The 14,397-nt window shown below is 39.4% G+C and overlaps 1 protein-coding gene across 1 annotated transcript; it reads right to left on the reverse strand.

The window, feature by feature from the left end:
- Positions 1-1,808: 1,808 nt before the first annotated feature.
- Positions 1,809-4,865, reverse strand: LOC109890057 (zinc finger protein 503-like). The gene is made up of 2 exons (XM_020482022.2): positions 4,166-4,865; positions 1,809-3,737 (listed from the first exon to the last, which is right to left on the reverse strand). The coding sequence occupies exons 1-2, from the start codon at positions 4,406-4,408 to the stop codon at positions 2,337-2,339; spliced, it is 1,644 nt and encodes a 547-aa protein (XP_020337611.1). The 5' UTR covers positions 4,409-4,865; the 3' UTR covers positions 1,809-2,336.
- Between the last annotated feature and the right edge of the window lie 9,532 nt (positions 4,866-14,397).

A 14,397-nucleotide genomic window follows, 5' to 3' on the forward strand; every position in this document is an offset into this window, starting at 1 on the left:
AGTAGGCTAAATGATTGAGTTCCACTGTATTCCCAATTATGCAGTCCAAAAAGTTTCCCAATTATGCAATTAAAAACATGAATTAATCTTTTGGACTTGTAAGGTTAACCCATTAGCTATTGGTATTTGAGTAATATGGCCTATTTCTTGATCGTAAAATGGTATTGTTATCTCGGGGATTGGCCCGTTTCGCAGCCATTTTGTAGATTTTGTGTGGAATATTCTGTGAAAAGCAACAGACCTAACTTTTGGCTTGCCTACGTATTTCTTTAAAAAATGTGGCAACCATTTTTTTCTCGCCTGAATGCAATAAAGGCATGATTAATTACTGGACTAATATGGTGTGTCTGTAACCATGCAATTTAAGATTGTGTGGCCTTATTTAACATAGCAAACGGCAGTATACAGAGCAGCGAACAGTTAGGCCTATAGACCAGCTGTTGATGAATTTCAATATGAAACAAAAATGTGCACGAAACTTCAACACCGTTTGATCTAAGGAATGAATCAGCCAACAACACATTTTTTTGTATAAATTAGGCTAGTTAGACATCTACTGTAATTAAAAAGCTGAGTATAGTCGGGTGTATATTTAAAAGTTTGTGTGATAATCCTGTTTAAACTATAGGCTAGATCATGGCATTTGGAAATGATCTCCTACAAATTTCTGAATCACACATAAATGTTACACTACTGGGCACACACTGCTTTAATCAACGTTGTTTCCACATCATTATTTATATATTTCTTAATTCCATTATTTTACTTTAGATGTGTGTATTGTTGTGAATTATTAGATATTACAGCACCGTATGAGCTAGAAACACAAGCATTTCGCTGCACCTGCAATAACATCTGCTAAATATGTGTATGTGACCAATACAATGTGATTTGATTTCAATGAAATGACATTGACCAATGTGGAATCGACGTTAAATTGATGTCTGCACCCAGCTGGATGTCTCTAAAATCATCAGTTATTTTCAACCAACTATATTGAAGTGGGGCCAAAGTGGAAATAGATTATAGAGACATTCTAAAATCAAGTATGCGCAATGTTCCTTATGTAATCCTATACAATATTATTCCCTTCTAGAGTTTTGCCGTATCTGTTTGTAGTAGGATACTCTATATCCATAATTAATACATCTTCAATGACTCGTGAATTATTGAGACAATATAGTAAATTAAATTTAGATCAACTAATACCTTGATAACGCATTTCAAAATGAGGCGTTGTCTGTTTGTTGCTCGAGGGGGATCACTATTAACCAGACAATGTCAAGAGACATTTTTCTACATCAAATATTGAAAACTATATTTAGCCAACAATACTTATTTGGAAATGACCTAAATCAAATCACTACAGCAATAATGTCAAAACTCATCGTCAATCAACAATTATTAACATGCTTTGATGGATGTATCCCGTTTTTAGAACATGCAGACACACTTGCACACAGCGCGCTCACACACTCAATCATGACGTTCAGCTAGCTATACACTATTGTTGAAATAATGTCCAATCTTAGTTGCATTCGATTTCAAAGGTGTGTGTTTAGTTAAAATAGCCTAGTGTTTCAACTTTCAAGTCAAATGATTTAGTTTAAAACAATGTATAATGCAAAAAAAAATATCACATGAAACTCTATAGAGATGTTGTAGAAATAAAGTGCACTTTAAAGTGAACATTAAAATAAAAACATAGCCTACTCTGTAAATAACGTTCCAGTTGTTTGTATAGGCAACCAGTTAATAAGATTAACTTCCCAGATCAGCACATCTCATAATGTCAATTTAAAATCATAAAGAAACCAGAAACTGTTTAATGAAATAGCATGTTAAAAATGTAGGTCTTGTTGTTATCATAAAAGGAGGCACACGGAAATATGGAACAGAATCGTTTCTTATTTTTCCAGAATACATACAAAAAAATACCAATTCTCTTTCGCTGGTATACACCTGAAAAATAACGGCAATTTTAAATGTGGACAATTTGGGATTTTAAGAAACAAACATGCATGTCAATTATTTTCTTTTCAATGAAACATTAAATAAGAACAATACAATCATATCAATTTCAAATGAACATCGAAATGAAAACCTCTATTTTATTAGTATTCTACCATGTGTGTTTTCATTTTACCTATAGAGTTCAGTTTAAACATAATGCACTTCGAGTCTCTCAAATATCTTCAATTTGTAGCTATTATCGTCCGCTTTCAGTCGACATAAATAAATACAGTCCACGGATCCTGTCCATAGGTGGAGCGTTGATATAAAAGTCTTTATATTTGCATTTTATAATTATAAACTTTTCAAAAGTCAAGTCTGTTTCACTGGTATCCCAGCGCCGATGCTGTGGTGAGTCTCTGGCCGTACAGTGCATATGGGGAGTAGTATGGCCCGGTAGCTGCGGGGACGGGAACAGGGGCTCCGGTAGGCAGGGGGCTCTTGGAGTACGGATGGTAACGGCTGCTTAGTCCCAACGCGTGATGCGGACTCCTCAGGGTCAGTGTCCCGGGGCTTCCAGGGCCTCCTGACTGCGGCATGTGCATGTGGCACGCCATAGCGGCAGCCGCAGCACTCGCTAAAGATGAGGAACTAGGGTAACCCGATATCAACTTTTCCGCCCCGGTGAAGGCGGTGTGCGTCCGCAGGTGTATCAGCAGCTCCTCGGAAGAGGAGAAACGCTTGTCGCAGGGTCCGTTCGCAGACACCCAGTTACAGACGTGAGGAAGTGGGTCGTTGGGGAGCATGAAACCATAAGGGTACAAAGGGTGTCCACTGAACGACTGCGGAGAGGAGTGCATGCCGTGCAAAAGGTGTGTCGGGTACATGTGGTGGTACCCGGATTTCATCGCGTTGTCGTGGCACTGCTGTGAGGCACTGGCAGCGCCCGCTAAGTGGCTGGCACAATGGTAACTTAAGCAGTAAGGGTCTCTACACAGGCTGGCTGACATGATGGAGGGTGGAGAGGCCCCAGCCAGTGGGCTGGATCCGGCTTTACTGCAGCCCATGCTGGCCAGCTGTGCGTTAACCAGGCTGCCGCCGTGGGGGAGATAGTGTTGGGGATAACCTGCGTAGGCCCCTAAACTCCCGGGGTAGTGCATGCCAGCAGGCGGCAGGGGAAAAACTGTCTGACCAGGTTTGTAAGGAGAGACCGGGGCTACAAGTCCTGACCCCAGTCCGGAAGCTGAGGAAGCGGAGGTTATGGAGGACGATTCCGAAGACGGGGCTTTGGACCCGGGCGTCTCCTGGTGCTGGTTCACCTCCACGTTAATTCCACCGCAACTCACGCTTATCCTGCTGTGGCTGTTAGTGGTTCCAGATCCGTCCGTTGTGCCATTTTTATTACAATCGGAATCTTTCTTGTCCTCCCTGTCTCCACACTTCCCCTCAGACGGCATGGGAGAGGCAGAAGTGCTGGAGTTGGGGCTGCCTGTCCGTGGCGTGAACGGCTGACAGGTGGCGCTCGGTACTCGGAAACCAGTCTTCTCTCCACTCGAAACGCCCGAGGACGAGTCCTTCTTATCGGACGGTTTCGAATAGGGTTTGAAGCTAGATTTGTCATCCACACCGATGTCGCTCATTTTTAATGGACCGGATTTGGATTCCTTGTCACTAGATCCATTAGATGTAATCGAGGAGAGTTTGGAAGAGGGAGGGGGGTCTGGTTTACCGATTTGAGAGCATGTCTGCGCCAGCAGTGCCAATGGACTCTTCTTGGCATCTAGCTGTAGAGAAAACAACAAGACCGATATTTACAAATTGAATAGTGAAAAAAATATAAAAAACAGTCAAACAAGAGGACTTTTGATCGAAATGCATCCAGCAACCGAATGTCCGAGCCCTTCTCCGCCGCCACCCCAAAATAAAAGAGTAGTGCGCAATGCGCAGCTTTTACGCGAGAGAATAGCCGAGCTCTAAGAGAACATGAACATTTCCTACATTTATAAAACATGTATTTTACCAATGAGCTCTATAATAGAATAGCCCACATCTACACTTCGATATAATACATCGTTATTTATATGCTGTTTCCTGTGCTACATTCCGGGAGAACCGTTTCTATTTGTAATGGTTACAAAACAACAAAAACATTCAACTTTAACTTATTAGTTCAGTTCTTAGTTTTTTAAAATTATTATTTTTTAAATCTTACCTCAATAGGGCTAATCGGGGTAGATGGTAACGGTTGAAGATACTCTGGGTGCAAAATGTGTCCTGATCGTGCCGTAAGCATTCTCAAAACCTTGATGGGGACTCGCTTAGCTTGCCGTAGATGGTCCGACGGGGGAACGGAATGAAGAAAAGGCTTGTTGATGTTATTCCGAGAGTTGATGCTCTCCCAGACTAGATGAGTATTACTATTGCTCACAGCAGACACCGAGGGCGATGTGATCATGTCCTAATTCTCACGAAATTAGTCGGTAATGCATTTATCAGATTCATCAAGAAAGGCGAAAAGCAATTACAACCTCTCTCGAAAATCAGGAGAGAAAAAAAGTGTTGTTATTGCGTGTAATAATCCTTATAGTGAGAGGAAAATAAGAAGGTGCGGCTGGTAAGCAGGAAGAAGATACAGGAGAGTGATTGCGATGTTATCGCGGATCCGAGGCTGCGTCTTGCATCATAGGCATAGCGCGTTCTGTATCTCCCAGCAGGTCCGCTCTCTATACTCCCAAAGTACGAACTGGTAGAAATGCTCACTTCAAAAGCATCTGAATTAGTCCGAGATTAAAGCCTTTGCCGCCTTCCAATCAAATGGGACCCTGAGGTGATTGGAGGGTCAAGGGGATGTGACGTTATCCTCTATTTTTACAGCGCGGGGGAGGAGATAGGGAGGAATAGTTGGGTTGTTGTGCGCGCTCTCACCATCCTCGAGGCAGGACAGTTCAAGGCTTGTTTAGATTTTTCAGCGTCTGAAAAAGTACTGTATATAGACGCAAGTGAAGGTATTTGGCAAATGAATAGGTTGGCGATGTGGTAATGGTTATTACTGGAAGACATGAGCTACATGATACTTAGGAGATGGGAAATGTACTCATAAAAATAAATTAAATCGTTATTCATTTGTTTTCTAATGACTAATGCACTAATAAGCATTGTTTTTGGCACTTTTGGCCAATTGAATCTTGAATCTTAACACAAGCCTGTATCTTAGTTTACACATACATTTTCTAATGTGAATTATATCCCACAACCAGAAGATCAACCACTTCAACTCGATTCAGACAAGCGTTGACAGGAACAGACCAATGCAGTGATGGAGGGATGAGAATGTCACATGTTTTCAGTAGCCTATAATATACACCGCCCTTCTATGTCTATCTCCACCCCTCCATCAACTGTCAATTCTACTCCACCGCAATCAATCAGTTATTTGTCAGGGGCTGTCAATCAGGCCTTGATTTAACAGCTATTGTAGCGGATTACATGCGAGCATAGTTGCATGGGGAAAAGGGGACACATGGAAAGAGAGAGATGCATCTGAGAAAAGAGACTTAATTTGTACGAAATCAATCTTTCTCGTGTTAAATTAAATGTGTATTTACGCATCGACAATATGCTGACTGCACAGCGCTATGCATCTTTTTCAGATTTATTCATGTGTCCATTTAGGACGGTATTTGAAAATGTATGAGGCTATTGACTTGGCTAAACTAACCACATTTTACAAGGTTCTCCTCAAACACAGTGACCGAAGGCACATCTTGGTCGCAGATTCACTTGGATTTATGCCTCGTTCACGTGCTACTCTGAACTAAGAAACTCGGACATTTCCGACTTGCTAACTGTTGTAGTTAATTGTACAGGTGCCGCGTTCAAACCAGTTAGCAAGTCGGACATTTCCGAGTTTCCTAGTTCAGACTAATACGTGAACGCGGCATAAATTAAGCATTTTCAACGTTTTCCCTCCCTGTCAAATATTTCAAAACGAGGAATGTGTCCCAAAACCCACACTAAACACGCCATGGAGTTTAGGTGCTCTGATGTTATTTAACTAGGCAAGTCAGTTAAGAACAAATTATTATTTACAATGACGGCCTAGGAACAGTGTGATTAACTGCCTTGTTCAGGGGCAGAACGACAGATTTTTACCTTGCCAGCTCTGAGGTTCGATCTAACAACCTTTCGGTTACTGGCCCGACCACTAGGCTACCTGTCAGAAATCTTTCAAAGACGAACAGAATCTACTATTATATTTTAGTAATGTTCATGCTTATGGACATTACCTGGTAATGGACTTACCTAAGTTTAGCTTAGATAGGGGAATCGTTATGGCTAAAATTACATTTATATGTAGTAATGTGAATTGCTTGAAATGTGACCAGAAAGTGTTTTTAAATGGCAACCTTGTGTTGCTTAGTAGGCTATATGGAGCATTTAACATTATTTTGAATAGCCAATTTGAACACAGTTATTAGTGGAAGGCAAAGTTCCCCATAACAAAGTCACTCCGAGCAGGGACAGCGGCTATCCAACACACGTCAACATGTAAGGTTCACATTACTGAGTGAAACATAATGTCCTGGATTCTCAGCAAAGGCGAACAATAACCACTTTCCCTCACAGATCCAAACGTACTTCTTCTATACGTATCGTAAAAAAAAAACGTCATTCGCCTCTGGCACATTGTTATCTCCCCAACAACAATGACAAATAAAAGCCAACAAAAAAACTAGTCCAGACATTTTATATTGATGTCAACTCGATTTTTATTTACATACAATGAAAATTATTTATTTTATTTAAGTGGGAGAAAAGGGGGTTGACTGAAAGATAAATAAAAGAGAAATGGTGTGTCAGAGCGCTGAGAAAATAAGTTTAAAATGCCTTGAACTATTCACCGCTGAGATGGCTAATCAGTATTGAGGCTCAGGGGAATCCGGCAGCCTTTCAATGCGGGTCTCTTTTCATCTCAATCGGGATAGAGGCGCTCAATTAAAAGCCTATCAGTTTATAAGTAAATCAACGCCTATCAAAGTTGTCACTTCAAACAAAACGATTATTATTGTAACCCGCCTCCGCCATTAATCTCTCTCTACGGTAATCGGTTTGACAGGTCATCTTGGAGAGCAAGAAAACCTGGAGTGGGCAATCACAGGGGGGCAGAAAAACAGCTGGAAAAGTAAATATATTTATTTTAGGCCTTCAAAGAATTTTGTTAAAATGACCGGACTTTCGGAAAACTATGGATATATAAGTTATATCTTATAAAAAAAAATAGAACCAGAGTGTAAAATATGTAATTGATATTTTAACCATATGGGAATTATAGCCAGAATATGACGTGGATTATTTTACTTTGTAGGCTACTCAAGTGTCACTGCATGTCAACATTGGCCTAAAGGCCTATTCACACGAAACCCAACTTCTTGCAGCCTATTGAAGCCTTACCATATAATTAATGTTCTTATCGCAGAAGCAAAAACTGCTATAGTCATAAACTGCTATCCTGCTGCTATTGGACCAGGTCTCTTTTGGAAAAGAGATATTATCTCAACGAGAAAAAACCTGTATAAATAAAAGGTAAAATAAAAATAAATAAATAATGTTGTATATTTTGAGCCCTTGAATAAAGGAAATATCTCAGATGAATTTGCATTGTAGCCTAATGTCTTTTATCAGATTTTTTATTTACATTTTAAGCCATTCATGTATTTTCTGTTAATCGTTCACTAAATTTAATTGCAACGTACTGGCCGCCTGCTCGTTTTATTTTCAAACCATACTGAATGTAATTTGTGAATACCTTACTCATTACTCGGTGTGCACAAAACTGCATTAAATCTACTACTGACAAATTACAACATAAATCAATTAAATTACGTTGTGACATTTATTTTTTGGAGACTTACAAAGTGGAAACATAACTAAGCAAGAAAGTGTCTTACAAATACAATTTTCCCGTGGCCCTTAAATGCTGTGGACTTTGAAGTACAAGAAGAAGGAGAAAACGGCCTATTAATCCAAATGTTATCTGTCTGGCAGAACAGGAAGAGAACGTTTCACAATATGCAAAGATATATGATTGATAGACGTCAGTCTAACTGTTTTCTGTAAGGGCTGTCAGCCCGTGACAAATTACGTGAGTTATTATGGCAAAGGGCAACCATAAATTCCCAGTGTCAGGCGAAACCCCTCTTTATTGTCGGTTTGACGAATGAGGTTCTACACCAGATTCCAAATACTCGATATTTCCGTTAAATGGAAAACACATTTTTCCCTGCCATAATTCATAATATTTAAATAGAAAGTTTTAAAAGTCCCCATATACTTCATAACGACGACATGTTTATGAATCACTCCCTATATGTAAATATAATTATTTAAAGCAGCACGAGAGTAGCATGGGCTGTACGTTGGACTGTCAGTTCTGCTCTAGGCTATATGCCTCCTTAGCAGAGGGTTGTAGCGAAGGCAACATTTAATATATTACATTACATTGGGTTTAGAATTGATGTTTTCATTCCCCTATATAGGGAGTATTGGAATTATGCTAATTAAATAACCTACTTTTATAACGTAAAATACATTTTCAATGACGCACAGTGAGTTTGTCGCCGACTATATCATGTTTTTTTTTGTTTTGCAATATAACTCACATACTTTCCTGTCGTAATCAAGCGAATAGGATCTCGCATACATTATTTTATTTTTGCATGCAAGGAGTTTGCTGAAAGAGTAGGCTATGGACATCAACAAAGCGATATTTTATCATAGCTTCTCAGTCAATGGAACTAGAAAAATAGCCTATATCATCTTCCAGTTAAAAGCATGCACTGTGGAGAACAAACGTAGGGTACACACATTTTTATCAGAGGTAAAATGTGAAAAAAAGGCGCATAGAACCACATTAAAAGACTTACAACAACATGTTCCGAAGTGAAACGACAGATCTGTGAAAACACTGCGCAAACGTAATCCTTTGTTTACTAATGTTGCATTGCAAAGATCACACGATACATTTATCAGTTACATTGTTACAATATTATATTGTGGGACATAGTTGGCTACAAATACAACGACTGGAGCATGAGTGTTTTCCAGCAGCGGAACCTCGAGAGCTCGAGCTGGGCAGAGCAGAAAGAGGATTTTCCGCGTCAGGGAGGATCTAAAATGACGTCACTAACATTCCCTCTGAATAACCAACATAGATAGGTCGGGTCCACCTTTGCAGGGGTTGTGTTATTACAAGGCACACTAACACCTTTTTATGAGTTCAACCAGTATTTAGGAGCCATTTTGGCTTATTTATGTGCTCTTGTGTTGTGTGTTTATCTTGTCTATCTAGGGTCATTTTAACTTGCTTTGTACACTAGAGGCACTCTCACCCGGGGTCCAGGTCACTAGTCACATGGGTAGGGGTACACAGGTGATGATAAGTAATAGCACAGGTGAGAGGAGAGAGCGTGCGGTTCTTACCATCATCCTAGAAAAGTATTTCATCCAAAGTTTCTCTTTTTAATTTATCTTCAATATCACCCAAAAACAAGATCTACTGTGGAAAGCAGGTTTGGGGTCGATTCTGAATTGAGTTGCGCATTGCTCTTAATTCCAATTCAATTCTGGAATTTTAATTGGCCACACCCCACAGGAAACAGAATTTGAATATAATTTAAATTAAAGGAAGTATAATGTAATTAAATCAGAGAGGAAGAGGCTAAGCAAGAGTTTTTACTCTGCCCAAAATCTGCCATGAAAATAACCCCACGAAGTGAGGAATTATTGTATGACGGGCAATTAGTGTCAAATTTGGCCAACAAAAAAATGTAATAGCTAACTTGCTACGTGAGGTTTATTTGATCTAATAGAAGCTTCATAATTAGGTTGTTATGAATCCACTGATATAAGTGGCATTTTGGAAACTGAAAAAAAAAAACTTTATATCAGGAGTTGTGCCTGTAAATAGGACTCATCATGGATATAACCTGTTTTAGCAAGGTCATTGCCATTGAGGGCTTCCACTATTTTAAAGTAGTCAACTGGGTGGGGATTCCTATGAGTTGGGAGCAATATAGCAATGAAGAACAAAAAAATTGCCTACATAAAAAAAAAAATGGAGATAGCATGGTCAGCACCATTGAGGCTGTCACAGACGTTATGATGGCACAGGCTGCGGCCCAACCATTTAAAAGACACACCCTATCCCCTCAGCCCTCAAATTAAGTGGACACTTATGATGACGTATCATGGCATCTGACGAGTATAGGGACGAGAGAAGAATGAATATATTTGTTTTAATGGATCACCCTTGGCCTGAAATTCATCATTCGTTCATTCCGCAATGATTGTGTTTTCAGCCACTGGTAGCTTGTCGGTGCTTTATATGCTCTACAGTCAATTATCAGTGCATGTCTACTAATATTAACTATATGATTATTAATATACGCCTACTGCATGACAGCTAGATAATTAATTAGCTAACTAACATTAGTCTGCCTAGGTGGAACTTCTGAAAATGTTTTAGTTCTACAATTTCCAAAAGATAACCAAACAAAAACATATTTACTTTTTACGAGACGTGTTTGTGCCGTCATTCGTAGCACAATTTCAAACTTATTTACATTAGTTTTGACTTACACTTGTATGTTGACTTCTCCATTGATGATGTTTTTAAGTTTTCGCTGACTTTTTTTAGCGGATGTACAATCGTTGCAACTTGAATTATGGGGAGTTTCAGGCCCTGGCGTGAACATAATTGCACACTCGTAAAGCCGACTAAAAAAGAGGGCTGAGGGGCTTACGTTACAAACTTCCCTTGCTTGGCTAATCATTTGGAGCGCTCTCCAAGATGGAGGTGGGGATTCGCCCAAGGGCATAAGGAGAGGGTAAGTGGACAAGGGTGTGTCTTTTAAGTGTTTGGACCGCATCCACAGAGTCAAAGTTGTGTCCTCTATAAATATCTATTGACTGTTTACATACGTATCTGCCCTCTCATTGGCTAGAATGGTCCCACCCAATCTCGCCTCCTCCTGCCTGTCTTCCATCTTTGAGGACATGTATTTCCATTGTTAGAGAGGTCACTCGAATATCTTGTCAATATAATAAACAATCTTTGATTGAATGAAATTGAAATGGCTTATTTATTCTACACATTAACATAAACATTTTAAATTTTGACATAATATATGGTAACCAACACCATAAGGTTGACATATAGTCCCAAAACCATTCTCCTAAAACAATTTTAAATAATTACAGTGGTTTGGAAATATTCTAAGATCATGTTGTGGGTTGCCTATATAATTAATAACTCCATTAATGTTTTTAAATATGCATTAGATAAGACACTGCAATACAGAAGGGAACAATCTAACATTTCATGACAAAGAAAAATATTGTTTGACATCTTTTAGTTATAATCAAACTAATATTTGCAATGGTATGCATATTCTTTGCATTATTAAGTGGCATATCGTTTTGATAACAAAAATTATGAAATTAATGAGACTTTCATGTTTTATGTCTCAGTTGAATTGGTTTGAATTAAATTCTACTTCTTTCAATTCAAATTCTGCTTCCTGTGGGGTGCGGCCAATACAAATTCATGGTTGGAATTGAATTAAATTCACAAATTTAAAATTGACCCCAACGCTGGTGGAAAGCCATTTCTAGGTGGACGAGTCATGAACTGCTCTCAACCTGTGATTATGTGATCTTCCCAATATTTAGGTACAGAGGTATCTCTAGAGAACCCGAGGGGCCATGCTGTACAGTCCTCCCTCTTGGGTTCTTAGTTGAACATATGGACCACAGCGGTTTCAATGTGAACTACAATCGCGACGCTCTGTTTTAACATTTAGAAATGTTAATAATCCTCACTTGCAATACAGTTTTGTAAACCTTTGGAACATACATTTTATATCAGCCAGAAATAGAATTTCAAGTACAAAATATACTGTACGCAGTTTTAGCAAAGTTGCACGCGGATGTTGTTTCCACAATGCCTCCTGCCGATGTAGGCTACGACACATCCTCTCACCTTGCACTTTTGCATTACTATTTGACCATTCTATATTTTCGTCTATGAGTATGTGTTATTCAAAACACAGCCGGGTGACACTTTTCTTAACTGCATACAGTAAATGTATCTTCGGTGATGCAGTCCGGGGATCTTAACTTCTTGGTGACAGGGGGCAGTATTTTCACGTCCAGATGAAATGCATGCCCAAATTCAACTGCCTGCTACTCATCCCCAGAAGATAAGATATGCATATTATTAGTGGATTTGGATAGAAAACACTCTGATGTTTCTAAAACTGTTTAAATCATGTCTGTGAGTATAACAGAACTTATTCAGCAGGCGAAACCCCGAGGACAAACCATTCAGATGTTTTTTTTGGAATCCAGATTTAAGGGACCTTCTTGCAGTTCCTACCGCTTCCACCGGATGTCACTAGTCTTTAGAAATTGGTTGAGGTTTTTCCTTTGTGTAATGAAGAAGTATGGCAATCTTGAATGAGGGTCACTTGAAGTGTACTGTTAGAGCCGCATGTACAGAAAGCATGCTACAGTTTGTTTTCCTCCTGTATTGAAGTATTGAACACAGATCATCCCGTCTTCAATTTTATTAAAATATACCTAAAGTTGTATTACAAATGTAGTTTGAAATGTTTTGGCAAAGTTTACAGGTATCTTTTGAGATATTTTGTAGTCACGTTGCGCAAGTTGGAACCAGTGTTTTTCTGGCTCAAACGCACCAAATAGATGGACATTTTGGATATATATCGACGGAATTAATCAAACAAAAAGGACCATTTGTGATTTGTTTATGGGACATATTGGAGTGCCAACGAAAGAAGCTCGTCAAAGGTAAGACATTCATTATATTTTTATTTCTGCGTTTTGTGTCGCAGGGTTGAAATATGCTTTTTTCTCTTTGTTTACGGAGGTGCTATCTTCAGATAATAGCATTGTTTGCTTTCGCCGAAAAGCCTTTTTGAAATCTGACATATTGGCTGGATTCAAGTGTAGCTTTAATTTACTATCTTGCATGTGTGATTTCACGAAAGTTAGATTTTTCTAGTAATTTATTTGAATTTGGCGCTCTGCATCTTCTCTGGCTTTTGGCCAGGTGGGACGCTAGCGTCCCACATATCCCAGAGAGGTTTTAAGCACTTACAAATTCTTAACATATTGTAAGAATTGGAATTCCTTTTTTTGCAGGAGGATCATATATCATGCAAAATGGATGACACGGTACACAATTGTACAACATTTTCGGGGGCCCGTTTTGGCTCGTGAGCACTACTTTCAAAACTATTGGCTGAAATTATACAAAAGCTCTGGAGCATTGGGGGCTTCCGAGTGGAGCAGAAGTCTAACATAATGACCACACCGCTCGCATCGAGTGTGCGAGCGTAGCAAATAAATGTAAACATACATGTTATTCAGTCATTGCACCCACACTGCTCGTGCACCTCAGCGAGCGTCTGCGTGGCCAGGTGCTAAAATAGAAATAGGTTCTATTTGTGACGCTCCACGTGCTGCAAGTCCGGCCTCTCCCATCTCCTCATTGGTGTTAAGGAGCATATACCCACATGGGTGATTGAAAGACAAACTGAGGTCCACACTCCAGTCCAGTTGGTGGCGGTAATGGTTGCCAACCGCCATATCGAGTCTGGAAGTTGTAAGTGAGAAGGCTCAAGGTCATTGGGCACAGATAAAATGATGTCATATCACATTACATGTACAGTAACTTTGATTGGACTGATCATGTCAAGATCTTACTTTCAAAATCTTAGCTAGCAGTCACCATTATGAATCAAGTCGACAATCTAATGGCAAATCGTTTTCAATCGTTGTCATATGAAAATAAATAATGAAGTGAAATTATAGATAAAACGTATCAGTGCTCATCGGCCATTGGACATAAACATTACACAACAAGTTGGATATTGCTAATTCAACATTGAGTGGTTTGGAAGGAATCAGTGGCTAACTGCAAGCATTGCAAAGCAATCACTAGCCTGCTATTCAGTGGAGTGGCTGTGTGTTTTTTCCCAAGTTCCCACCATAAATCCAGAGAATTCCATACTTTGATGACAAAACCTGCCCAAAAAGGACCACCTTCCTGTTTAAGTCAGCAAGGGGCGTCCAAAAATGCCTTGTATGCTGCTGCATAAATTATATAATAATACAGATATGTATACTGTAGCTAATGAAAGTAATACTAAGTGTATGTTGTGTAGTAAGCTGTTAGTAGCCCATGTGCCTCACCCTAATAAGTTGGTCTATTTTCACCAACGCGGTATTGTAAACACATCGTTTGTGGCCGGTGTGTGAATGTTAGCACTTTTTTTGGTACAGTTTTGACATTGCTACTGATAGTAGTGGTGATGCTTGACTTGCACGTGAAAATTCAATACACACAACATTCTATAATAG

Source organism: Oncorhynchus kisutch, linkage group LG4 (genome assembly GCF_002021735.2).
Source record: "Oncorhynchus kisutch isolate 150728-3 linkage group LG4, Okis_V2, whole genome shotgun sequence".
In the NCBI taxonomy this organism is placed as follows: domain Eukaryota; kingdom Metazoa; phylum Chordata; class Actinopteri; order Salmoniformes; family Salmonidae; genus Oncorhynchus; species Oncorhynchus kisutch.

Bases quoted from the DNA above. Each gene is read 5' to 3' on its own strand.
- LOC109890057 (XM_020482022.2), bottom strand. From the start codon at position 4,408: ATGATCACATCGCCCTCGGTGTCTGCTGTGAGCAATAGTAATACTCAT. The intron at 3,738-4,165 runs GTAAGATTTAAA...TTTTCTCTACAG, and splicing joins CCCCGATTAGCCCTATTGAG to CTAGATGCCAAGAAGAGTCC.